General features: G+C 44.5%; 2 protein-coding genes across 6 annotated transcripts in view; one reads left to right on the top strand and one right to left on the bottom strand.

Annotated features, from left to right (window-relative positions):
• Nucleotides 1–7,153, top strand: part of stard9 (StAR-related lipid transfer (START) domain containing 9) — a 383,628-nt gene extending 376,475 nt beyond the window's left edge. The window contains exon 35 of the mRNA XM_059649369.1: nt 4,602–7,153. The gene's annotated coding sequence lies outside the window, so the exon portion shown is untranslated. The remainder of the gene's footprint in view (nt 1–4,601) is intronic.
• cdan1 (codanin 1) overlaps nt 1–24,884 on the bottom strand; it is a 98,759-nt gene extending 73,875 nt beyond the window's left edge. For 2 of the 5 annotated variants that reach the window (XM_059649370.1, XM_059649371.1), the window contains exons 1-5: nt 24,751–24,884; nt 22,232–22,908; nt 15,829–16,053; nt 6,598–6,773; nt 5,438–5,557 (exon numbers count right to left, since the gene is read on the bottom strand). In XM_059649370.1, coding sequence (XP_059505353.1) covers nt 5,438–5,557; nt 6,598–6,773; nt 15,829–16,053; nt 22,232–22,908; nt 24,751–24,852 — 1,300 coding nt within the window. In that variant the 5' untranslated portion in view covers nt 24,853–24,884. Of the gene's footprint in view, nt 1–5,437; nt 5,558–6,597; nt 6,774–15,828; nt 16,054–19,803; nt 19,939–22,231; nt 22,909–24,531; nt 24,715–24,750 lie in introns of those variants that run through there. The other 3 variants (XM_059649372.1, XM_059649373.1, XM_059649374.1) reach the window with 3 other exon arrangements.
• Between the last annotated feature and the right edge of the window lie 2,476 nt (nt 24,885–27,360).

The following is a 27,360-nucleotide window of genomic DNA, read 5'->3' as shown; positions in this document are numbered from 1 at the left end:
TAATGTCCCTGCTGACTACATCTGCGGGAAGTGCACCCAACTCCAGCTCCTGGAAAACCGCGTTAGGGAAATGGAGCTGGAGGAACTTCGGATCATTCAGGAGGCAGAGGGGGTTACTGAGAGGAGTTACAGGGAGGTAGTCACTCCTCAAGTACAGGAAAAAGGCAGATGGGTTACGGTCAGGGGGCGGAAAGGGAACCGGCAGGCAGTGCAGGGATCCCCTATGGCCATTCCCCTCAACAATAAGTATACCGTTTTGGATACTGTTGGGGGGGACAACTTATCAGGGGAAAGCAGTGGGGCACAGAGTTTGTCCCTGCTGCTCAGAAGGGAAGGGGGAAGAGGAGCAGAGCATTAGTCATTGGGGACTCCGCAGTTAGGGGGACAGATAGGAGGTTCTGTGGGGACGAGAGAGACTCACGGTTGGTGTGTTGCCTCCCAGGTGCCAGGGCTCGTGATGTCTTTGATCGTGTTTTTGGGATCCTTAAGGGGGAGGGGGAGCAGCCCCAAGTCGTGGTCCACATTGGCACCAACGACATAGGTAGGAAGAGAGATGGGGATTTAAGGCAGAAATTCAGGGAGCTAGGATGGAAGCTTAGAGCTAGGACGAACAGAGTTGTTGTCTCTGGATTGTTGCCCGTGCCACGTGCTAGTGAGGCAAGGAATAGGGAGAGAGGGGAGTGGAACACGTGGCTACAGGGATGGTGCAGGAGGGAGGGTTTTGGATTCTTGGATAATTGGGGCTCTTTCTGGGGTAGGTAGGACCTCTACAAGCAAGATGGTCTTCACCTGAACCAGAGGGGTACCGATATCCTTGGGGGTGGGGGGGGGAATTTGCTAAGGCTATTCGGGTGGGTTTAAACTAATTCAGCAGGGGGATGGGCACCAAAATTGTAGTTCGATCATAGAAAAGGTTGAGAGTAGGGTGGTCCGAAATAAAGTTTCAGGGAAGCAAGATGGTACCGGCAAGCAAGAAGTTGGTTTGAAGTGTGTCTACTTCGATGCCAGGAGCGTCCGGAATAAGGTGGGTGAACTTGCGGCATGGGTTAGTACCTGGGACTTCCATGTTGTGGCCATTTTGGGGACATGGATAGAGCAGGGACAGGAATAGTTGTTGCAAGTTCCGCGATTTAGATGTTTCAGTAAGAACAGAGAAGATGGTAAAAGGGGACGGAGGTGTGGCATTGCTGGTCAAGGACAGTATTACAGTTGCAGAAAGGATGTTTGGGGACTCGTCAACTGAGGTAGTATGGGCTGAGGTTAGAAATGGGAAAGGAGAGGTCACCCTGTTGGGAGTTTTCTATCGGCCTCCAAATAGTTCCAGAGATGTAGAGGAAAGGATAGCAAAGATGATTCTCGATAGGAGTGAGAGAGGCAGGGTAGTGATCATAGAGATATGAAGGCTCAGTTAGGGCACTTGAGGGCTACGAGGTAGCCAGGAAAGACCTAAAGAGAGAGCTCAGAAGAGCCAGGAGGAGACATGAGAAGTTGTTGGCGGATAGGATCAGGGTAAACCCCAAGGCTTTCTACAGGTATTTAAGGAATAAAAGAACTTTCCAAATATTGACTGGGAACACTAGTTCGAGTACTTTAGATGGGTCAGTTTTTGTCCAGTGTGTGCAGGAGGGCTTCCTGACACAGTATGTAGATAGGCCAACAAGGGGCCAAGCCACATTAGATTTGGTATTGGGTAATGAGCCCGGCCAGGTGTTAGATTTGGAAGTAGGTAAGCACTTTGGTGATAGCGATCACAATTCTGTTTTGTTTACTTTAGTGATGGAAAGGGATAGGTGTATACCACTGGGCAAGAGTTATAGCTGGGGGAAAGGCAATTACGATGAGATTAGGCAAGATTTAGGGAGCACAGGATGGGGAAGGAAATTGCAGGGGATGGGCACATTAGAAATGTGGAGCTTATTCAAGAAAAAGCTCCTGTGTGTCCTAGATAAATATGTACCAGTCAGGCAGGGAGGAAGCTGTAGAGTGCGGGAGCCGTGGTTTACGAAGGAGGTGGAATCTCTGGTCAAGAGGAAGAAGAAGGCTTATGTTAGGATGAGATATGAAGGCTCAGTTAGGGCACTTGAGGGCTACGAGGTAGACAGGAAAGACCTAAAGAGAGCTCAGAAGAGCCAGGAGGAGACATGAGAAGTTGTTGGCGGATAGGATCAGGGTAAACCCCAAGGCTTTCTACAGGTATTTAAGGAATAAAAGAATGACGAAAGTAAGATTAGGCCCAATCAAGGATAGTAGTGGTAAGTTGTGTGTGGAGTCAGATGAGATAGGGGAAGCGCTAAATGAATATTTTTCAACAGTATTCACTCTAGAAAACGACAATGTTGTCAAGGAGAATACTGAGATACAGGCTACTAGACTATGTGGGATTGAGGTTCACAAGGAAGAGGTATTAGAAATCCTTCAGAGGGTGAAGATAGATAAGTCCCCTGGGCCAGATGAGATTTATCCTCGGATCCTCTGGGAAGCCAGGGAGGAGTTTGCCGAGTCTTTGGCATTGATCTTTAACTCGTCATTGTCTACAGGAATAGTGCTAGATGACTGGAGGATAGCAAATGTGGTTCCCCTGTTCAAGAAGGGGAGTAGAGACAACCCTGGTAATTATACCAGTGAGCCTTACCTCAGTTGTTGGTAAAGTGTTGGAAAAGGTTATAAGGGATAGGATTTATAATCTTCTAAAAAAGAATAAATTGATCAGGGATAGTCAGCACGGTTGTGTGAAGGGAAGGTCGTGCCTCACAAACCTTATTGAGTTCTTTGAGAAGGTGACCAAACAGGTAGATGAGAGTAAACTGGTTGATGTGGTGTATATGGATTTCAGCTAGACGTTCGTTAAGGTTCCCCACAATAGGCTATTGTACAAAATGCGGAGGAATGGAATTGTGGGAGATATAGCAGTTTGGATCAAAAATCGGCTTGCTGAAAGAAGACAGAGGGTGGTAGTTGATGGGAAATGTTCATCCTGGAGACCAGTTACTAGTGGTGGACCGCAAGGGTCGGTGTTGGGTCCACTGTTGTTTGTCATTTTTATAAATGACCTGGATGAGGGTGTAGAAGGATGGGTTAGTAAATTTGCAGACGACACTAAGGTCGGTGGAGTTGTGGATAGTGATGAAGGATGCTGTAGGTTGCAGAGAGACATAGACAAGCTGCAGAGCTGGGCTGAGAGGTGGCAAATGGAGTTTAATGTAGACAAGTGTGAGGTGATGCACTTTGGTAGGAGTAACCAGAAGGCAAAGTACAGGGCTAATGGTAAGATTCTTAGCAGTGTAGATGAGCAGAGAGATCTCGGTGTCCATGTACACAGATCCTTGAAAGTTGCCACCCAGGTTGACAGGGCTGTTAAGAAGGCATACAGTGTTTTAGCTTTTATTAATAGAGGGATCGAGTTCCGGAACCAAGAGGTTATGGTGAAGCTGTACAAAACTCTGGTGCGGCCGCACTTGGAGTATTGGGTACAGTTCTGTTCACCACATTATAAGAAGGATGTGGAAGCTTTGGAAAGGGTGCAGAGGAGATTTACTAGGATGCTGCCTGGTATGGAGGGAAGGTCTTACGAGGAAAGGCTGAGGGATTTGAGGCTGTTTTCATTAGGGAGAAGAAGGTTGAGAGGTGACTTAATTGAAACATATAAAATAATCAGAGGGTTAGATAAGATGGATAGGGAGAGCCTTTTTCCTAGGATGGTGATGGCAAGCACAAGGGGGCATAGCTTTAAATTGAGGGGTGAAAGATATAGGACAGATGTCAGAGGTAGTTTCTTTACTCAGAGAGTAGTAAGGGAATGGAACGCTTTGCCTGCAACGGTAGTAGATTCGCCAACTTTAGGTACCTTTAAGTCGTCATTGGGCAAGCATATGGACGTACATGGAATAGTGTAGGTTAGATGGGCTTGAGATGGGTCTGACAGGTCGGCACAACATCGAGGGCCGAAGGGCCTGTACTGTGCTGTAATGTTCTATGTTCATTAACAAATTCCTTGCAACAAATCTCATATGCCAATGGCTGGCTTTGAACTACCACTGTGGTACTTGTTAAGTAGATTCAGTACAAGCCAAGGACCCCGTGCAGCCAACTTGTTGAATGACTCATGAATGATGATTTATTGTCACCTGTACTCTTACAATGAGCAACACGGCGAAATACAATGAAAAGATTCGACAGTCACCATAACCATTTTGAATAGTTTAAGAATAAAAAAGATATAGCTGAGAGTCCATTTTCATTCCACCATGTCTGCAATAAGCCAGCTGACCACTGACGCCAGACCAACCAATCTCAGAGTTGCGACGCTTCAGGCGCCATCTCTTTATTGCTGGGCCCACCGATGCCAGATTCGATGCTGGACCCACATGTGCCCCACCAATAGGAGCCCCTGGCTCCGTTGCTGTTGCTACCTTGCCAATAACCAAGAGCCCTTGGCTCTGGGTCTACCACAACTAGGAGCTGCTACTACCGCCATGGCTATTACGAGGAGTTCTGACACCAGGCCTCCAAAGGTCCCTGGCTACACTGCCAGGCCAGGCCGTTGCCTCACCAGCTCCAACTGCCCTCCTCCACAATGTCACATTTTCTGCCATCATTAACAGGAAAAAGAAGAAAAAGAAGTACGAAAGAACAAATGAAAGGATGAATGCACGAAAGATCGAACAAACAAACAAGAGGGCAAGGAAAGAGGGAGCAAGTGGCTTGGAATGGATGTTTCCAGGAGCCTGAACACTGCCTACCTTGTCTGCGCTGACACCTTGGAAATTTTACTGCTGGGCCTGAATGCAGACATCCTTATGCACTTGTGGAGAGAGTTATTGAAGTCTGCAGAAAAAGGCCCACACACCCATCAAGACTGTGTCAGTCAGAAACAACCGCCTAACTATTCTAATCCCATATGCCTTCATTTGGCCCACCACCCTCTGGGTGAAAAAAAGCTTTTCCTTACATCACCTGTGATTCCCCTCAATTTTATACATCTCAATCACGTTCACCCCCTCAGTCCTCTCTACTCCAAGCAAAACAATCCCAGTCCGTTCAATCTCTCTTCATATCTGAAACTCTCCAACCAAGGCTACATCCTAGTAAATCTTTGCTGCATCCTCTCCAGTACAATCATATCCTTCCTATTATATGGATTCAGAACAGCACTGAGGTTAAATTTCCTGGCCTGTAGTTTCCTGCTTTATCTCTGATTCCCTTCTTGAATAACAGTGTCACATTGGCTGTCCTCCAGTCCTCTAGCACATTTCCTACAGCATTGAAACGTTTGCTAATGCCCCTGCGATTTCCAACCTTGAGACTCAACCTGCACGTTAACAAGGAGTGCCCCTTCCACAGACTAAACAACATACTAAATTACCTTAAACTCAGTTAGTGAGAAAGTTACTACTTGGTTTGAAGAGCGGTGTTTAATAAATGAAAGACTCACACTTACCTTTCACCTCAGTAGAACATTCTACCTTGTCTTCCAGATCATCTGTTGATGCTCCACCCCTGGATGTTAACAACTGCAGTATAAAGAACAGCTCCAGAAAAATGTTTGGCACTAAGTTTTCTAAAATTACAAGAACACAACATTAGTTGTTTACATCTACATGCCACAACCATCTCCCCTTTTCCAAACAGTCTTCTTGCAATCTGCATCATGGACCTCTTTACACTTGGTTAACAAGTCACTTTATTGTCAAAGAGCCATGTGGCTGCATTACTATTTTTCCCCATCTAACAGAACAGCCAGCAAAGCTGTCAGAATGGACTCCACGCAAAGTACTGTGAACTACCTATGAAAATGACTAATTAATTTGAGAATGTCGAGTCCTGGCATCGCTAAATTCTTGAACTTGAATCCAGAGACTGGAGTTCAAAAGTTAGCTGCAAGACAACTAATCTGCAAATTAGTTATAATCTTAAAACTGGACATGAGAAAACATCTCTAAGAACCAGTTCATTGAAAGAAAAGAATGGAAAGTAACAAACTGAGAAAGCAGAAAATGGTTTTAATTTTTATTTGCTTCATCGAGCTGACATTGTCCTTTGACAAACGCCCCTGGTGAGTACCCAACCTAAGTGACTGCAATGGGAAAATTTGAAAAAGTTGTGCACATAGTGACTACAGAATCTACCGTAAATAACCTTTCACGTAGGGGCTTACCAGGTATTTTAAATACACTGTGAACTCGGCCTACACCTAGAATTTTTCTCTGAGAGGAATCAAGATATTCTTCCATCAACAAAACACTGTATTTCAACGTAAGGTATATAAACTAGTACTGTACATTTCAAATGCATTAAATTGGCACAGCTCAGATTATTTTAAATCAGTAATTTTAGCTCTACACTAGGAATTGGAATTCTATAGCAGAAAACTATTCGCACGATGGTGTTTGTTGAGTAAGTTATCCAATTAATTCGGATTCCTCGTTGCCCTGAAAATTTCCTTTTCATGTGTGTACATATACACAGAAACATACATGTTTAATCTGATTTCACTACCCACTCAAACAGTATATTTCAGATCATAACTTGTTGCATTCAAATAAAACCACATCTTTCCTCTGGGTTCTTTTACCCATTACATTAAACAAACTCACTTACCAGAAATACAGGCAGAGTATAGCTGAGCCAAGATATCCAACTGGCTTCTATAAGAAACTTTGCTTATGTCAGCACACACAGCAATACTGTCTGAGGGTGTACTAGAAGATCTTCCATACTGGCATTTCGTAGGTGGGACTGAGTCGAAAACCACTGACTGCTGAAGCAACTTGGATCTATTTCATTTGAAAACAAAATGTATGAAAATAATTGCTAATGTAAAAGCCTCTAGGAAAGATATAAAATCGCTACATACACAATTCTGATTTCCTGCAATTTTCCATGTGCCATTTAGCAACTTATTAATTAAAAATGGAAACCCATCGGACAATAAAAATGGTATTTAAATCAGAAAAATGTTCAGTGTCACATGTCCAAAGAATCTCTGTCGAAGTGAAACTTTATTGTTTATCCTTTTATTTCTTGTTACTTAGACACGATTAAATAAATGGCAGATTATTTCATTTTATCTTTTGTTTCAACCTTCTCACTTGAATATTCCTTTATCATATGCCACTACTCAACTCAAAGGTAGAACAGATGACCAACTCCCAGGATGGTACCAACAGTTCTCTGTAACTAGAACTTGGAGTCAAAATAGATGGTTGAATGGTCTCTGCACTGTACCAATTCTGTGATCATGCACTACTCAGAAACTCAATATAGAAGAACTGGAAAAGAGAAAAGTTAAAATACAAATAAATTTACCTTTTGTAGGTTATCAACCTTCCTGTTGTTAGAGGCTATTAACCTAATTTTCATCAGAATTTCTAGTATTTTCTTTTGCATCTCTGACAGCAACCTTGAGCTATTTTTCTAAACGTGAATTTGCAGCCTATCAACAGCACTCAGATGTGCTTTCAGTGAATTATCGTAATGATTCTGCAGGGAGAAATCAGTTCATTTGTTTGTTGTATTCTTAGGTGATGCATCAGTAAGATAACTATCAAAAATTGTTAACTGCAGGTAAACTACTTCTATATCGTTACTGTCATTGATTTCAAACTCAAGAATCCACAAAAAGACAAGTGCACCTACAGAGAATTTCGAAATCAGGTAATTGTAAGGTGATACAAATGAAACAGAAAGCAGCATCCTAGCGCACATTATTTTACTCATATGGAACAAGACACCAAAAAGGCCCTGAAACTGCTACCAATGGATTTAATAGATTTAAAAGCCAGGACACTGAAAAATGCTGTGTGAAAAACATAATTTCTCAAAAGGAAGTGGGATTAAAAATTTTATGGAACTTAGCTTTGCATTACAGAGAGGTGAAAACATCATTGAGTAGTTATAATGGGGTACTTTAACTACCCATATATAGACTGAGATAGTGTTAGTGTCGGGACAGCAAAGGGCAGGTTGCGTGCAGGAGAATTTCTGACATCAGTATATGTTAAGCTCTAGAAAGGAGAATTGCTGGGCCTGGTTCTTTTGCGAATGAGGTGGGCCAAATAATCCAGGGACAGTGGGCAAATATTTGGGGAACAGTGATTATCGCATCATAAGGTTTAGGGTGATGGTGGAAATGACAATCACTAATTCAGAGTACAAACAATTAACTGGCAGAAAGCAACTTCAGCAGAGCAAGAACATAGCTGAGCCAGTTAGACTAGAATCAAAAGCAGGCAGAAAAGCAGTAGCTGAACAACGGATTACCTCTAAAGAGGAGATGGCTCAGAGAGAGTCAAAGTGTATTCCCTCAAAAATGAAAGGTAGGACAAACAGATCAAGAGTTCCAAGGACGAAAAAGGTAAAAATTAAGTTAAAGATGGGGAAAAAAAACATGATTTTGATAGACATCAAGTAGAAAATACAACTGAGAATCAAGTTTGAGAAGTGACGTGAGAATGCAAATAAGACAGCCAAAGAGTGATTATGAAAAAAAGGCTGATAACTATTGAGGGAAATCCCAAAGTCTTCTACAAGCACATCAGTAAAAGTAATAGTGGAGCCAATTAGGGACCAAAAAGGTGATTTATAGAGGCAAGAGGCATTAGTGAGGAGTTAAATGAATATTTTGCATCTGCCTTTCCCTTTGAGGATAATACTATTGGCAATGATGTCAGAGGAGGAAACACAATCACTAAAATGATATAACTTTAATAAAGAAAAGGTATCTAATAAGGTGTAGGTACCTAAAGTTGTTGAGGAACCAGGACCAGATGAGATGCATCCAACAATATTGAAGGACATAAGAGTTGAAACTGGGGAAACACAGACAATACATCCTTCAATCATGAGTGGTTTCAAGGGTGGTAGCAGAGGATTTGAGAACTGCAGACATTATGCTATTGTTCAAAGGAATGTAAAAATCGACCCAACAATCACATACCATTTAAAATTAGCAGTGCGGAACTTTAAAAAAAAAACACTCAGAATAAAATTAATAGTCACACCAAAAAAATTATTGGTTAACTCAGAAGAATCAGCATGGAATTTTTAAGGGGAAATGTTGCCTAACTAACGTGCTAGCGCTTTTCTCCAAAGGAAACAAGGAGGGATGATGAGGTTAAAGCTATTGTTACGGTTTACATGAGCTTTCAAAACGTATTTGATACAAAATGATTTGAAAAGAAACTTTTAGACCATGGAAGGACAGCAGCAATGTGGATATAAAGTTTGCTGAGACTTAGAAAACAGACAGTAATGGTTAAAAGATATTTTTCAGGCTGGAAGGATTATTTAGACCTCATCTGAACTATTTTGCACATTTCTGGGTACTATGCTTTACGAAGGTACACTGGAAATGGCGCAGGAGGGGTTTATAAGAATGCAGAGATGAGAAGTTCCAGTCCCAACCTCTCCAATCTCTCTTTCTTGGAAAAGAGAAGGCTGAGAGGAAATCAGAAAGAAGTTTACAAATCATGAAGGGTCCGGACAGAGTAGATAGGAAGAAACCGTTCCATTTATAGAAAAGTTGAGAACTGGGAGCACAGTTTTTAAAAATTTTACAAAAGAAGCAAATACACTTGTTTTTTAAAACAGGGGTTTGTAATACACTGTCTGGATGTATGGAGGAAGCAGGTAGAATTTAGGCATTCAAAAAGACATCAGATGATTATTTAAATAGAAACAATGTGTACAATTATGGGGAGAAGGCAGGAGATTAGCACTAAGTCAAATGATCAGAAAGCCAGTGCAGACAAAATGGACTAAATAACCTTCAATTGCACCACAACAATTTTGTGGTTCATCTGGTCCCGTGAGGACTGGATTATCTCGTGCTTCTGCAACATCTGTTCCAATTAGAACACAACTGGTAGTTTAAAGAACTAAAGAACTGGCCCCCAACACCTCATTTTCACCATGGACGTCCAGTCCCTATACACCTGTATTCCGCATGCAGATGGCCTCAAGGCCCTCCGCTTCTTCCTGTCCTGCAGGCCCGACCAGTCCCCCTCCACCGACACCCTCATCCGCCTAGCCGAACTCGTCCTCACCCTCAACAACTTCTCTTTCGATTCCTCCCACTTCCTACAGACGAAGGGGGTGGCCATGGGCACCCGCATGGGCCCCAGCTATGCCTGCCTCTTTGTAGGTTACGTGGAGCAGTCCCTCTTCCGCACCTACACAGGCCCCAAACCCCACCTCTTCCTCCGTTACATTGATGACTGAATCGGCGCCGCCTCTTGCTCCCCAGAGGAGCTCGAACAGTTCATACACTTCACCAACACCTTCCACCCCAACCTTCAGTTCACCTGGGCCATCTCCAGCACATCCCTCACCTTCCTGGACCTCTCAGTCTCCATCTCAGGCAACCAGCTTGTAACTGATGCCCATTTCAAGCCCACCGACTCCCACAGCTACCTAGAATACACCTCCTCCCACCCACCCTCCTGCAAAATTTCCATCCCCTATTCCCAATTCCTCTGCCTCCGCCACATCTGCTCCCACGATGAGGCATTCCACTCCCGCACATCCCAGATGTCCAAGTTCTTCAAGGACCGCAACTTTCCCCCCCACAGTGGTCGAGAATGCCTTTGACCGCGTCTCCCGCATCACATCCCTCACACCCCGCCCCCGCCACAACCGCCCAAAGAGGATCCCCCTCGTTCTCACACACCACCCTACCAACCTCCGGATACAACGCATCATCCTCCGACACTTCCACCATCTACAATCCAACCCCACCACCCCAGACATTTTTCCATCCCCACCCCTGTCTGCTTTCTGGAGAGACCACTCTCTCCGTGACTCCCTTGTTCGCTCCACACTGCCCTCCAACCCCACCACACCCGGCACCTTCCCCTGCAACCGCAGGAAATACTACACTTGCCCCCACACCTCTTCCCTCACCCCTATCCCAGGCCCCAAGATGACTTTCCATATTAAGCAGAGGTTCACCTGCACATCTGCCAATGTGGTATACTGCATCCATTGTACCCGGTGTGGCTTCCTCTACATTGGGGAAACCAAGCGGAGGCTTGGGGACCACTTTGCAGAACACCTCCGCTCGGTTCGCAATAAAACAACTGCACCTCCCAGTCGCGAACCATTTCCACTCCCCCTCACATTCTTTAGATGACATGTCCATCATGGGCCTCCTGCAGTGCCACAATGATGCCACCCAAAAGTTGCAGGAACAGCAACTCACATTCTGCTTGGGAACCCTGCAGCCCAATGGTATCAATGTGGACTTCACCAGCTTCTAAATCTCCCCTTCCCCCACCGCATCCCAAAACCAGCCCAGTTCGTCCCCTACCCCCACTGCACCACACAACCAGCCCAGCTCTTCCCCTCCACCCACTGCATCCCAAAACCAGTCCAACCTGTCTCTGCCTCCCTAACCGGTTCTTCCTCTCACCCATCCCTTTCTCCCACCCCAAGCCGCATCTCCATCTCCTACCTACTAACCTCATCCCACCTCCTTGACCTGTCCGTCTTCCCTGGACTGACCTGTCCCCTCCCTACCTCCCCACCTATACACTCCTCTCCACCTATCTTCTTTTCTCTCCATCTTCAGTCCGCCTCCCTCTCTCTCCCTATTTATTCCAGAACCCTCACCCCATCCCCCTCTCTGATGAAGGGTCGAGGCCCGAAACGTCAGCTTTTGTGCTCCTGAGATGCTGCTGGGCCTGCTGTGTTCATCCAGCCTCACATTTATTATCTTGGTAGTTTAAAGAATTGTTTTAAAAATAGTTGAAGAAAAATTTGCAACACAGTAAATGCAGATTTCAGATAGTGGGTGAAGGAACTGCCAAAGCAGGTAGGGTGGGGGAAAGGAGAATTGCTTCATGCCGTAAGTTGTTGTAACCTAAAATTCTCGCCGAAAAGGGGAGTGGAAGCAGATTCTGAATCAACTTTCATAAAACAATTACACTTTTGTGCTAAATTGCATTCTCCTGTGCTTACATTGTACGATAATTCCAATCTGTAGCATCAACACAATTTATTTAAATTAAAAAAAAGCCCAACACACTTCATTAAGTGCCCATCCAATAAGCAACTGTACAGTTTCTGAAAAAATCATTGATGTATTTTTGGGTAAGCTTTTCATTCCGCATTCATCATGCCAATTTGCAGAAAATGCCAATGTAAAGTATATACAGTATGAGAGGAGAGTGCTGAATGATTGGTAAGTGAACTCTGATTGGTAGAGGTATTATGGAGAACATAACAGTTTGACAGTGACAGACAGCTAACAAACAGTAGAGTCATAGAGCCATACAGCATGAAAACAGACTCTTCAATCCAACCAGTCTGTCCCACACTAAACTTGTTCCACCTGCTCGCTCCTGGCCCATATCCCTCCATACCAGATATGCATCCAAATGTCTTTTAACTGTTGTAATTGTACCTTCATCCACCACTTAATCAGGAAGTTCACTCTACACGCGAACCACCCTCTGTGTAAAAAATTTACCTCATGCTTTTTTTAAAATCTCTCTCTTCTCATCTTAAAAACGCATCTCCTCATCTTGAAATTCCACATCTTAGGGAAAAGACAACTAACATCATCTCTGACCATTCTCTCATTATTTTATGAATTTCTACCAGGTCACTTTTCGGCCTCCTACGCTCTAGTGGGAAAAGGTTCCAGCCTATCCTTACAACTCAAACTTTCCATTCCCAGCAACATCCTGGTAAATCTCTTCTGACCCCTCTCCAGCTTGACAATATCCTTCCTTTGCAATGCAAACTTTATATTATACATCTGCACCACTAGGTTCCTACCAATAACTGTACAAGTGCTACCCTTGTTTACTGTATCAAAATGCAATACCTCGCATTTATCCGGACTGAACTCCATCTGCCATTTTTCAGCCCATTGAACCCATTTGATCAAGATCCTTTTGTACTCTTTAAAACCTTTTTCATCATCTACTATGCCACCAATTTTGCTATTATCCACAAACTTATTAACTAAACCTTCTATGTTCTCATCCAAAACATTTTTGTAAATGTCAAACAAAAGAGGACCTAGAACCGACCCCATTGGAACACAGCTGTTCGCAGGCTACCAATCCTAAAAGCAACCCTCCATTATTACTCTTAGTCTCCTGCATCAAGCCAGTATCCAATTGGCAAGCTCACTCTGAATCCCAAGTGACCTAACTTTACTATCTACCAGGCGGAATCTTGTCAAAGGATTTACGTGCAGGATTATTTAGAAAATGCTGTCAAATCAGGTCACCACATCCAAATTTGGACACTGTGTTTTGAATTTTGCAAGCGTGGATTAATTGAGTATTGTCAGTATCTTTCTTATTGCACACTGCCACAGGCATGTTCTGTTTAATAAAGACAAAAGCGTTCAGTAAAGATAAAATATCTCAAAGGTTTGAGCAACAACAGAAGCAAGTTGTTTCATGCTGTTCCAATGCAGTTGCAAGACAAGTGGTGCTCACCACTAACAGAATACTTCTGACAAGTCTGAAAGATGTCCTGTCTATCAGACAAATGAGTAATATAGTATATGAATTTACATTCTGGCATCATGCAATGGACGTACATCCCACAGAATGGTAGATCGTACCCAATAGTATATCCCTTCAGCTATTCACAACATGGTACTGACCATACCTAACCAGCCCAGGCCTGTTAACTTACAACAGTGTGGATTTCACAAATGGACATTTGCTAAATAATTCTAAATGTGCAACCAACTGACAACCAACTGAAGATAGTTGTGTTTGCTGTGTGGCACACTTGCGTATCCTAGAAGCTACATATAGTAATACAGAGCCCTGCTTGAACTGCAAGAACACGTACACGCCTGTGCCTGTTTCAACTCAAAAATGCGGTAAAAGACATTCTCTGGCTCACTTCTCAGGGCAATGCCTTGACCAGAGTCAACAAACCAGTTGTGCAGTTTAAAACAAACTGTTAACAGTTCAGCTAACTAACTGGCATATTCTCCTTGATAAAACGACTACCAATTACAAACCACTGCCATCCAAACAGTACCCTCCTCTTTTGCAGTGCAAAGATTGCTTTCCCTTTACATTAGCATTCTTTCAAACCATCCTGGTGAATGCAACATGAAGAGCTTCCAATAAAATGTGCTATTTTTTCCAATAATACTCAAGTTCTGCATTACCAAACAACTCTAAATAAACGTGCACCATATTTGCAAAACCTGGTATTAGTTTTTTGACTTTCATCTACTCCCTTAATCAAAATGGGTTAGATCAGAAACAACTCAAGGTGGCACATCTTTTCCACTGAAAAAATTTATGTCACATATAATGTACAAATTTTAAATGTTCAAGTGCTCAAAAACAAAACAGCTTTGTGTGGTTATAATTGGATTAGTGCACGAATGAGGTGGTTAGAAAATAAGTCAGATTGCGAAGTAATTCACATCATTTCAGAGACATTACTATTGTCAAGCTTAATACGTTCCACGGAAACAGGCAAGTTAACAGTCGGCTTTCTAGCCTTGTCACTGTAAAATTCGTACTTCATTAGAATCACCAGATTAAGCTATTCAGCCAGCCCATCAATTCACCAATTAGTTGATGGCACCTTAACTCCATTTGTCTAGTTTTGCGCAATATCCTTTGATACCCTTACTTATCAAAAACTCCGGTATCATTCTTGAAAAATCCAACTGCCTCTCAGCATTGATACATTTTCACAAAAGAGCCCCAGATTTCTACTACCATGAGTTAAACAGCATTTTCTGATCTGACTTGCACTGTCTTGAGTTTCAAGTTTGATAGGGGTACAAACCTCTATTCAACAGTCTTCTCGAACGTCTGGCATGAATTTTTCACATCTTACAGAATTTTTCCACAATGATACAACTTCTTATTTTTTCTAATCCACAGAATGAGCGCTTCACGGCCAAGTTCAGCATTAAGAGTCAACTTTTAGTTGCCCTTGAGTTGGTGGTGAGCTGCCACAGTTCATATTGCATAAGTCCTCCTGCAGTGGGGTTGGTAAGAAGCAACTTACTTATTCTGACCTAGTAACAGTGAAGAAAGGATATCGTTCCAAGATACTATGGTGCCTTACTCAGATGAGAACGCGTAGGCAGCAATTTTCCCATGCTCCTGCTGCCCTTGTCATTCTAGATGGTAGAGGTCATGGATTTGGAAGTGTCTGCAGCTTGATGAGGTGTGGAAGTGCACCAAGTAGTAGTATGTACAGGAGCCATACTGACTGTTTAAGGCAGTGGATATATATATCAAATAAGCAAGCTGGCTCTACCATGGAGGACGTTCTTGAGTCTTCTTGGAACCGCACCAATACAGGCCAGTGAATACTTCGATACGCAAAGAAATAAAAGTCCGGTATATACAAGTACCTTATGGCTTCACCCTCTAAATGATGGCAGTGCCTGAATCCACAGCTGTGACGTTTAGCAACTATTCAGTCTGTGCCGCCATTCCCTGCTTGTTTTCTCAAATGTTAGTACATTGTTCTGAAACTAGAATCTTTCATACTGTACAATGAGTCTATACCCTGTACTTCTTGTGTTGCAACATTGGTGCATAAAAAACGTATACAGGAAGTTTGCAAAGAAGTTTTCTCCAATCCTATTACTTCTAGGAATCAAGCACTAAACATGGATATAGCTTTAAAAATATGATGAGGTCAATTGGTATTTCATTTGTACACTTCAAACTCCAGATCAGATTCAAGACTGAAATATTGGTTTCTCCACTACATTTCCAAAGAAGTGCGGCAATGTGGAGCAAAATGGGAAATAGAAATACAAAGCCAGCAAACAGTAGTTTTGTTGATATGCAAATAGATTACTTTTTATTTGAAGATTACCTTTCAATTTTTAGCATTTCACGCTCTTCCTGCAAGCTGCTAGGAGATGAAACTGCAGCAAATCCCTCCAGTCCAGCCCCAAATGCCTCTGAAGCAGCTCCTACACAGCACGTGGAGGATAATGGTTGGCTCAAAGGAATAGAAGTGAAACATATCTTCGGTTTGGACTGCAGCCGCTCTACGCTGACAGGAGTGGGATTAATTCTTCTTGATGGTTTTGTTTTGCTGAAATAAGAATCGAAATTACTTTGAAACATATATGTAAGTATGGTATAAAAAAATTTCACACAGTAGTACAAAGAACTTGAATTTAATTCTTTTATCCTTTCACAGGAGGTGCAAGATGCTAACAAGACCAGTGCTTGCTGCCCATCCCTAACTGCCCAAAGCCTGTATGTTTCAGAGGGCAGTTGTGCCCTCATGTTGCTGTGGGTGTAAGGTCACAGATAGGCCAGGCAACGGAAAGAAATCTCAAGTTCTTACACAAAGGACATGAGCGAGCCAGTTTTTTTTAAAGCAAGTCATCAAGGTTGTTCATTAAATTCAAATACTGCCAGCTACTGTGGTGGGATTTGAATCAGTGTCCCCAGAGCATTAGCATGACCACTACACCATACTACATAGCCTCAGGACAGCCTCATGTACTTTACAGCCAGAGACTTTGGAAATATGGGCACCACTGAAGTAAAGGACAGTATTATAATCATGATCAGATGATTTGTTTTCCTGATACTATTGTAGAAACTGCAGCTGACACATTAGTAGAATGCCTTCTGAGAGTATCATGTAATCTTTTCCATCCACTTGAGGAAGCAGAATGTGGTCCCAGTTTAATTCCTCACTCCAAAGCAGTGGTTAGCTTCAAAACTATGCCTCCATGTCCTAATCTTCACTGATCATCTGTGTTCACTGGCCAGCATTAGTTCTACTGACTGACATTAGTTTGCTAGTAACCAGCACATTTTAGCATCCCTTTTTTTCCCCCCCAAATCCATCCACAGCCTCATTCTCACCATTCCTAAGCCCCACCCCCAAACCCCTCAGAGATATTTGCATTCTCCAATTCCAGACTTTCAGCATCCCTGATTTTCATTGCTCCGTCACTGCCCACCTCTGAGGCTTCACAAGGCAAGGTGCTAAGCTCAAACATGTCCTCAAAACCTCTAGGTTTCTTCCCTTCTTTCTCCTTTTAAGACACTCCTTCTTACTGCTATGTTGGTGACCTCGTTGCTATCTTTCTGACTAATTTTGCTTTCCATCTTTGAATTTTTTTTAAGGATATTGTGCCTTCAACAGGTTATCACATTTGACACTTCTGAGCAAATCAAACCACAAGGTATCATTCAGGAAAATGAAAAGCAACGTTTGAATGATTGATTGAAATGAGTAACTGCAGCTGCTCAGAGCATGAGAACACTGAAGACTGTGGGAATTTCAATTGAACATTATGTGCCCAGTATACAAAATGTCCCAGGAAGGCCTTTGTGCTTCAATATGTCAGGCTTCAAATATTTAAAATTAAAGAGCTGATAACAGATTTATTTTGACTAAAAATAAAGAGGTCATTCTAATCAATGTGTGCAAAATTTTTCTTTAAAAGGGTTATACCACCTTTTATCAAAGTGCTTTTTAAAAAAAATATTGAATTAGCAGTCTGTCTTAAACTGTTATTGCCCTGGTTGGCATCCTCCCCAGTTTTGTGGGGCAGCATGGGGGCTCAGTGGTCAGCACTGCTGCCTCACAGCACCAGGGGCCCGGGTTCAATTCCACCTTCAGGCGACTGTCTGTGGAGTTTGCACATTTCCCTATGTCTGCATGGGTTTCCTCCAGATGTTCCGGTTTCCTCCCACAGTCCAAAGACATGCAGGCTCGGTGGATTGGCCATTGACCTTCATAGTGAGATGGTCTGAATATCAGAGTGGGATGTCTTGCTACAGTTCTACAGGTGCAAAGTGGAGTGAGAACACACCTGGACTGTTGGGTGTACAACAAAGGCTACCAGATGGCAGGAGTGACTATTGAAGAGAGACTGGATTGGTTAGGGCTATGTTAACAGAAGTTTATAAGAATGGGAGGTAGGGGAAACTCATAGAAACCTATAAAATGCTAACATGGTAAACAGGGAAGGATGTTCCCAATGACCAGGAATCCAAAATCAGGGGTCAAAATTTAAGGATAAAGGGTAAGCCACTTAAGTAAAAAGAAATTTCTTCACCCAGAAAGTGGTGAGCCTTTGGAATTTTCTACCACAGAAAGCAGTTGGGGTCAGAACATTGAATGTTTTCAAGATGGGGTTAGATGTGGTTCTTAGGATGAAGGAATCAAAGGGTATGAAGGAAGAAGTGGAAAAAATTCTCAGTTAAATGATCAGCCACGATCATATTAAATAGTGGAGCATATCAAAAGCTGAATAGCCTACCTGCTCCTATTTTTATCATTTCTACTTTTTCAAACAGAACTGCATTTAGGTTAAATGCCTGTGAGAGCACTGTGGCAAACAAAATCAAACAGTCAACAGAAACTTGTGAAAGAGGAACAGAAATTTTTAAAATCTATAAGAGAGTTAATCCCCACCTTGACATAGGCCAGGGTGATGATCTATTTATTCATTCATTGGATGTGAATTTTGCTGACTAGGCCAACATTTATTGTCCACCCCTAATTACACATCATTGTGGGTCTGGAATCATGTGTAGGCCAACCAGGTAACAATGACAGTCTCCTTCCCTGAAGGACATTTGTGATCTGATGGGTTTCTCCCAACAATCAACAACGATTTCACAATTATCATTAGACTCTTAATCCCAGATTATTATTTTAAACTGAATTCAAATTCCACCGTCTCCCATAGGGGGATTCGAACTGAGTCCTCAGGACATTACCTGAGTCGCTTGTATTTCAGTCTAGCGATAACATCACAAGCCCAGAGTATTCCTACCCGTGATGGCCACTAGTCTCTAGAGGCCTCCATGAGGCCGGAGGACACCACATGATCCCTCTAAATAACCACAAAACTGGACATAACTGCAAAAAAGGGTCAGACAGTCAAACACAATGACCCCTTCCACATCCTGTTGCCTGGACCTGTTATTCGCCACTACTGGCCAAGCTCAGAAGCAGGCCGATGAAGGCAGCTCACTGACTCCTTTCCAAATTGGGTGCCCACTGTAGTACCAAAATCAAACTAAATGCTGAAAACTGTTCCTCAGGGCTACTTCTGGCTAGGCATCCATTTAATTTACTTAATCTATTATTTCACGAGACTGCTTGTGCAGCACCATCCACCCTACATCGCTGATGGAAAAATGGAGGACTCCTTTGGAAAGGGTCCTCTACTGGGGATCTTAACTGCCATAAGATAGCATGCTGCACCATGGTGTATCTGAGTGGTCAGCAAAAGTGGGGAATTGGACAGTGTGCAACAGCAGGCAAAGACATTTTGAAGGGCATGAGAAGAATTCCTGGATGGCTCAGATTTTCAAAACAGATGCTACTGCACTCATCTGATGCAGGTGGGACTTCATGGCACACCGGAAACATGTTTACTAAATTCTCTTCCTTTTTGCCTCTGATCCAAAATTAGACTCGTACATAAATTAGAGTTTCAGATAGACCTGGGGTCATTTCTCAAAAGATTTTACAGCAGACAAATCTTCAACCAGGCCAATTCAAGAATGTACTACCAAAATACCACCAACATATCTCCTGCCCCACCAGAGGTCCAAACGTCCTTGTTCACTGTTACATAACCAAAGATGCTTACCACTCCATCTCTATCAGCATTTTGGAAAACCATACCACAATGCTGCGCTCTTTCTCCCAGGTTACAAGGAGAAACTGAAGCATGAGGAACCAGTACAGAAAGTAATGTAAAGTGATCTTTGGAAACAGATGGGCTTCTACTAGTCAGTGAATTAGTCCATATTCAAGAACTCGGTGGCCAACCTAAACTAGTATGCCACTACAGTTACAAACCCGATCAGCAAGTGTGTAGATGACTGCATGATGAAGTTAATCCAAATGTTTCGCAGTCAGAAACCACGGGTGAACCAGGAGATCCACTGCCTACTGAAGTCCAGGTCTGAGGTATTCACGTCAGGTGAGCTGGACCTATACAGGAAATACAAGGCCATCAGGGATGCCAACAGGCAATACCAAAACCACACGGATACCCATCGTTTATGGCACAGCTTACATGACATAATGGGCTTCAAAGCAAAGTCCAACAGAATTATGGGCAACTGTACATCCTGCTCAATGTATTTTACACTTGCTTTGAACACAAGGGCAGTAAATCGATGTCACCTGTACCAACAGCCTCGGATACACCTGGCAGATGTCATCTCTCTGGCCCTATATTCATCCCTGGAGCATCTGAACAAAGACACCCAAGTCAGGCTCCTACTTATTGACTGCCAGTCCACCTTCAACACCATAATTCCAAACCATCTCATCTCCAAACTCGAGAACCTAGGTTTCTGCTACACCCTCTGTAACTTAGATTCTCGACTTCTTGACATCCTTCCTGACTGCAGTCTGGTCAAGTAAAAACAACACTTTCACAATAATCCTCAACATTGGTGCCCCAAAAGGTTGCGTATTCAGTCCCCTACTATACTCTATACATCTTGACAGCTGTAACTCTGTATCCTGCATTCTGTTCTGTTACCCTGGTGTACTTATATAGTACAGTTCACCTGTAAAGCACATAAGACAATACTTTTCACTGTACCTCAATACAGTACTAAATCGAATCATATCAAATCTCTATGCCCAGAATAGGAACTGTCAGCTTTATCCAACATCACAGGTCTTTGTCATGAAAAATACATTGGCACTCAGCTAATGAAGACATGAAGGGTTTGTCAAGGACTGAGAGTCAGTCATATTGTTGGGGTGGGGTGGGGGGGGGGGGGGGGGGGGAGAGGGGGTTGGTGGATCTGATTGCAATTGAGAGAATACTGACAGCCAGAACAACCCCTTAGAACCGAGATGAGGAGAAATTTCTTCAGCCAGAGGTTAGTGAACCTGTAAAACTCATTGCTGCAGAGTAGCAAGTATTAAATGAATTTAAGGCGGACATAGATATTTTCTTGATTAGTAAGAGGATCAAAGGTTATGGGGAGAAGGCAAGAGAATGGAGTTGAGATTTGATGGACCAAATTGCCAAATTCTGCTCTTATATCTTTGGTCTTTTGAGCCGACCTAAGTTTCAAGCACCACTATTTTAATTGACTGACTTCAGAATAAAGCAAAGCAGTCATTCTGCCTACAAAGCACGGGAAGGTGGCTCAATTTCCCAGTTAATAATTTGACATTAATATGCAATAGGAAACGTTCGAGTGAAATTTTTATGTCAGAATACTTGCACTGATCTCTTATTTTGTCACTTCAAATTGTTCCTACCATTCATGAATGACTTTTAGCCAACAATAACTAGACTGCTGTGTACACACATTTGGAAGGGCAAGACCGATACTGGAATTGTAAAGCTGAGGGATTCAGTAAAGGCTCAGGTGCACCTTACACATTTAAACTTAAGTTCTAAGGAATTGCTTTACTATCAAATAAAGGAGGCCTAATCATCAAATGCAATTTTCACAAAAAGTCAACTGCAGTAAGGTTGAGACTTACACAATATGCCATGTACAAGCAACTGAAAATCACATAAATCATAACTAGAATGTTTACATTTAAAGGTGCCTTTCACAAAATCCAAACATGCCCAACTAAATTGTCCAGATTAACATTCTGCAGACAGCAATAATAACCAGATAATTTGGGGAAGGCAAAGTGGCAAGCACTGCTGCCTCATAGCGCCAAGGGCCCTGGTTCGATTCCCCCTTGTTCCCAACTGTCTGTGCGGAGTTTGCACATTCTCCCCATGTGTGCATGGGTTTCCTCCCCACAGTCCAAAGACCCACCGGCTAGGTGGATTGGCCCATAATGTTCAGGAACATGTAGGTTGGGTAGGTTTGAGGAATGGGTCTGGGTGGGGTGCTCTGAGGGGCAGTGTGGACTTGTTGAGCCAAAGAACCTGTTTCCACATTGTAGGGGTTCCACAGAAATTTCTATTTTAAAAAGTGGCATTACTTGAGAAATATTGGCATAGCTTTGTAATCTTTTTACCTTCACCCGAGAAGGCTGACGTGGCCAGTGTTTAATGTCTGCAACAAATTATTACATATCCAACCATGCAGCAGTCCCTCTATATTGTCCTGAGCTGTCACCCTGGATCATGTGCTAAAATCTCATGAGTGGGACTTCAACCTAAAACTTTCTGACTCCGAGGCAAACGGTGTTCCCACACATCCACAGCTGACCTTTCAGATACAAGTGTAAAACTCCAATTGCTAACATTTGCTGAAATGAGAAATAGTCCATTGAAACAGATTCACATTACCTTCCCAACATTACTGCACCCACTGGTGGAAATTCTTCCAAGTTATTTATATTTAACTGAGCTGCAGGTGGAGTTGTATTAACAAACTCTATCCTCCTCTTATTGCCATTCCAAGTTCCAGCATCATCTTCAGCTGGGGTCTTTGCTGTGTCCTTGGCTAAATGGCGGCCACTGACTAGCATATTTTTCTTCCTGGCACGGCGCTGAGATTGGCTTTCATGGCCTTGGACGATGAACTGCCCAAGGCTGGCCCTCTGAGCTGACCGTCGTTCACCATAGCGTGATGTAGCACCACTGCTGAAGTCTGGACTAACAGAGGAATCTATACTGTTTAAGTCGCTGTTTGATTTTGAAAAGAAAGTACCACCATTGGATGAGGGAGATTTGAATGAACTGCCCAAGTTCGAGGAACTGTTTGGAGTGTCTAGGAATAACTGCACTCTAGTCCCTTTCGGTGTTTCTGTATAACTGCCCTTTGTCTCTGTCTGGTTACTTTCATTCCAATCCCGATGGCACCGGGCAGGTTTCAGTCCCTTGACAGAGGATGTTTTCGCAGGAGTTGATGGACCATTTGGAATTAGTTGGTTTGTCTGTTCTCTTAAAAAATTTAAAAGGAATGGTACAAAGTCTCGCCGCAAGGAATTGTACTCCAGAAGTTTGCCACCCAATTCACCATTCTGTAAACAGAAGTCAGGGAAAAAAAACCTCTGATAATGTGGTTGTGAATACAAAAATATCATTACCCTTCACTAGATTCACTGAACGGAGTGGGGTGGGAAGAGTAAGGAATGGGCAAAACTATTGGTGGGATGAAAAAGAGTTGGGATGGCAGGATGAGGGAGGGGGAGTGCGGGAGTGCAGAAGAGTGATGATGGAAAGGGGAGCAGGGTGGAGAGGTGATAGGAGCAGGGGTGAGTGTGGGGGGGGGGTGAGGGTAGTATGGGGGGGTGAGGGTGGTGTGTGCGTGCTGGGGGGGGGTGTTTGTGGGAGGATGGGGGGTGTGGGAGGGGAGTGCACATGCTAGGGGGAGTGTCAGTGGGAGAGGAGGGGAATGTGCATGGGGGAAAATTGTGCGTGCGTGGGGGGAGGGGGAAGTGTGCGTTGGGGGTGTGTGTGCGTGGGGGGGTGGGGGTGTGTGCGTGGGGGGGTGGGGGTGTGTGCGTGGGGGTGTGTGCGTGGGGGGGTGGGGGTGTGTGCGTGGGGGGGTGGGGGAGTGTGCGTGGGGGAGGGTGCGTGAGGGAGTGGGGGTGGGGGAGTGTGCGTGGGGGGGGTGGGGGAGTGTGCGTGGGGGGGGTGGGGGATTGTGCGTGGGGGAGTGTGCGTGGGGGGGTGGGGGAGTGTGCGTGGGGGGGTGGGGGAGTGTGCGTGGGGGGGGGTGGGAGTGTGCGTGGGGTGGGGGGGGAGTGTGCGTGGGGTGGGGGGGGGGAGTGTGCGTGGGGTGGGGGGGGGGGAGTGTGTGCATGGGTGGGGAGTGTGTGGGGGTCATTGAGTTAGCATAGGGATTGGGGGAGTGGATGTGGGGGGGGGGAGTGTGCGTGGGGTGGGGGAGTGTGCGTGGGGTGGGGGGGTGTGCGTAGGGTGGGGGGAGGTGTGCGTGGGGTGGGGGGGGAGGTGTGCGTGGGGTGGGGGGGGAGGTGTGCGTGGGGTGGGGGGGGGAGGTGTGCGCGGGGGAGTGTGTGGGGGTCATTGAGTTAGCATAGGGATTGGGGGAGTGGATGTGGGGTGGGGGGGAGTGGATGTGGGGTGGGGGGGAGTGTGCGTGTGGGTTGGGGGGGGAAGTGTGCGTGGGAGGTGTGCGTGGGATAGGGGGGAGGTGTGCGTGGGGGAGGAGTGTGCGCATGGGGGGGGTCATCGAGTTAGCATAGGGATTGGGGAGTGGACGTGGGGTGGGGGGGGGGAGTGTGCGCGTGGGGTGGGGGGGGGAGTGTGCGTGCGGGGGAGTGCGCGGCGAGGGGAGGGTATGTGCGCGTGGGAGTGTGCATGGGAATGGAGGGTGGGGAGTGTGCGCGCTGAGGGGAGGGTATATTCGCGTGGGAATGGGGGTGAAGTGTGCCTGGAAGTAGAGGGAAGGTGAGAGGAAGGGCATGGACTGTGCGTTGGGAGAGGCGGAGGGGAGTGTGCGTGGCGGGGAGTCGGGGGAAAGGGGCGTGGTACCTGGGAAGCGAAAGTAATGGAGGTCAGGGTCTCCAAAGTGGGACTTGGGGGCGGAGGCGGAGGTGAGTGAGGTGTAGGGAGTCTCCCGTTCTTCCGGCTGAGCGGGAAAGGCCTCAGGCTACGCATCCCCGGTCTTCTCCTAGTACCTGGAACGGCTGCCACTCCGTTCGCAGCCACCCGAACACTTCAGCCACCGTCACCTCCTCCCTGAACAGTAAAGCTAGCACCGCCGCCATGAGCCGCCCGGAGTCGGGGAGAGACTGCGCACGCGCCCTCAGCCCTGCTCGAGCCGCCTCCGCCGGCGGGAAATTCAAATCGCGTCCGCGACAAGTGATCACCCCGAACAAATTAGCAGCATCCGTCACCATCCTAACAGATCGCCGAGATCCTCTCCCACTGGAACATATCGCCGGATCGACCGCCACGAAGCACCGGGTTGGAACCCCCAACAGATCACCGCAATCCATCCCATCCGGCGCGCTCAGAACATCAGCATCCACGCCCTCCTCACAGGATTCAAATAGTTCACCGGGATCCACCCACCCCAGACGTAACAAATCACTGGAATTCACCACCCTGACCAAACTGATCACAGGGTCCACCCCCAATGGTACAAACAATTCACCAGAATTTCTATTTCGCCCAATCATCCAAAGACATTACTGGGATTCTCAGCCCCAAATCAGATCACAGAGATCAATCCTGTCTGTCCAAACACTACAACATCAGTATCCACCGCCCCATACCTACCAGAACATGGGATCCACTCATGATGCAAACAGATCAGCAGGATGAACAACTATACCAAACATATCACTCAGATTCACCCTCCTAGTCCTAAAAGGTTACCAGAATTCACTTGTAGTCCAAAAAGATCACCCAGGATCCACCTCCCCCAAGATCTACCTCTAGATTAAACATATCACTGCAATCTATTGCCCTGGTACAAACAGATCACCCAGATCAAAGTGATAATCCACAATCCATTCCCAGTTCCAACGGATTACCTGGGACCTGCCACATATTGTCCAAACAGATTACACGCAATCCATTGTATAAGAAGGATTTAGTCTGTATATTTCATAAATTGTTATTAAGACGATTAAGCTTGAAGACTATTCTTAACATTGGCCCTTTGACAAGTCTGTCAAGAACCCAAATTCAGTGTGGCTCGAAATCACATGATAAAAGATCCTCCTATGCTTTCTGGTCCTGCTTTGTTTGCAGTTAGGCTGCCTATGTTTCTCAAGTTCCCCAAACCCCAACATATTAGCTTATAGCAATGGTCACTTCTCTAATTCACCATTCCTGCCAGGACATAGCACAGATAAATAGGAATAGTCTAGTTTGGTGTTTGTTAGTCGCTACGACGTTGTAGGCTGAAGGGCCTGTTCACATGGTGTATGTCTCTACGACATGAGTCCCATTCCATTTCAAGTTGACCCCATCATATTATCTTAGAAATGGTTTCAACAGCCCGTCAAAGGGAATCTATTTTACCCACACCAGCCTTTTAGCTATATGTTAATTATTCTGATATATCTTTTCTTATGCTAACTTGCACATGGCCTGGACAACAATCTACAAGGTCCTTGTTCCAAGTACAGCTACTTTTAATTTAACTTAACCCATGCCATTTTTTCACCCAAGCTGACAGCTGAATTTACATCTCCCTGTACAGGCCAACGGGATGCACTCCTAATGTGCTAGGGCTCCTCATGCGGCAATTTTGTAAGTACTGTTAGGGTTTAAAATAATTTGGTGAAGTATATGAACCAGAATGTAGCATTAAAGAGGAATGACAAGATATACAAGGAGTTGGGAGAGATGGCAATAGTGTGTGGAAAAATAAGGTAAAGACTACATCATCTTATTTTGTTTGATAGTGGACTAAAATGGACCAGTTGCTGGAACTCATGAGTTGTGTTTATGCTGTTGCTCTGCATGCAGTGGTAGAAGTGAAATATTTGGTATTTGGTTTGTGCAGTTATGACTAGTTCTGGATACCAAAGGTCATCTGCCTGATGACTACTCTACAATTGGTTCTTGAGCAACTGAACATCTTGTGTGTATGAATAATACAGGCACAGATTTTCCATACTAGAAGCAGGATCTGTCTCTATACCTCTGTAAACAAGTGACACAAACCTGAAAAACATCAGTTATGCTCTCTCACCATTTGCTACAAGCTGTTGCCTTTAACCAGTGACTGTAAAATTGAATGATTAATGTGTGAATCCCTGTATCGTCAGCAAGTAAGAGAATTTGGAAGGAAGGACTTCAGAAAACAGAAGGTCTTGGGAAGAAAAACATCGACCTCATCAAATCCTTTGGACTAGTGTTGTTTTTATTCATTTAACAATCAAGTGGGCTGCTTTGGTCATGTTTGAACTAAGGGTATAACAAGGTCAGGAGCTAAGTGGCCCTGGCAGAACCTATACTGGGCGTCAGTGAAAAGATTATTGCTGAGCAGATGCTGTTTGAAAGCTGTATTGACGTTCATCATTACCATTCATCACTTTACTGATAATTGAAAGTAGCCCCAGGAGATGGTAATTGGCTGGGTTGGATTTGTCTTTTCTGTACACAGGACTTACCATATTTTCCACATTGGCAGGTAGATGCCAGTGTCGTAACTGTACTGGAAGAGCTTGGTTAGGGGAGTGGCAGGTTCTGGAGCACAAACTTCCAGTAGTATTGGCGGAATGTTGTTAGGGCCCGTAGCCTTTGCAGTACCCAGCGTCACCGTGTCATGATATCATATACAGTGAATCAAACAGGCTGAAGACAATGCTGGAACCACTGGTGCTTCTGGCTTAGGTATGATTTATAATTGAACTGTGATTCCCCAGTGTGATGTGCCCAACCAGTAACAGCTATGTTTTTGTGTCTACTTCTATAATACATACACGTAAATAGTGTGCCCGTGTCCACGTCCCGGTCCGTGGGTCCATCCGTGTGTGTGTCCGTGTGGG

Source organism: Stegostoma tigrinum, chromosome 10 (assembly GCF_030684315.1).
Source record: "Stegostoma tigrinum isolate sSteTig4 chromosome 10, sSteTig4.hap1, whole genome shotgun sequence".
NCBI classification, from domain to species: Eukaryota; Metazoa; Chordata; class Chondrichthyes; order Orectolobiformes; family Stegostomatidae; genus Stegostoma; species Stegostoma tigrinum.
Note: the sequence above shows the minus strand (reverse complement) of the source record. Positions and strands in the feature narration are given on the sequence as shown.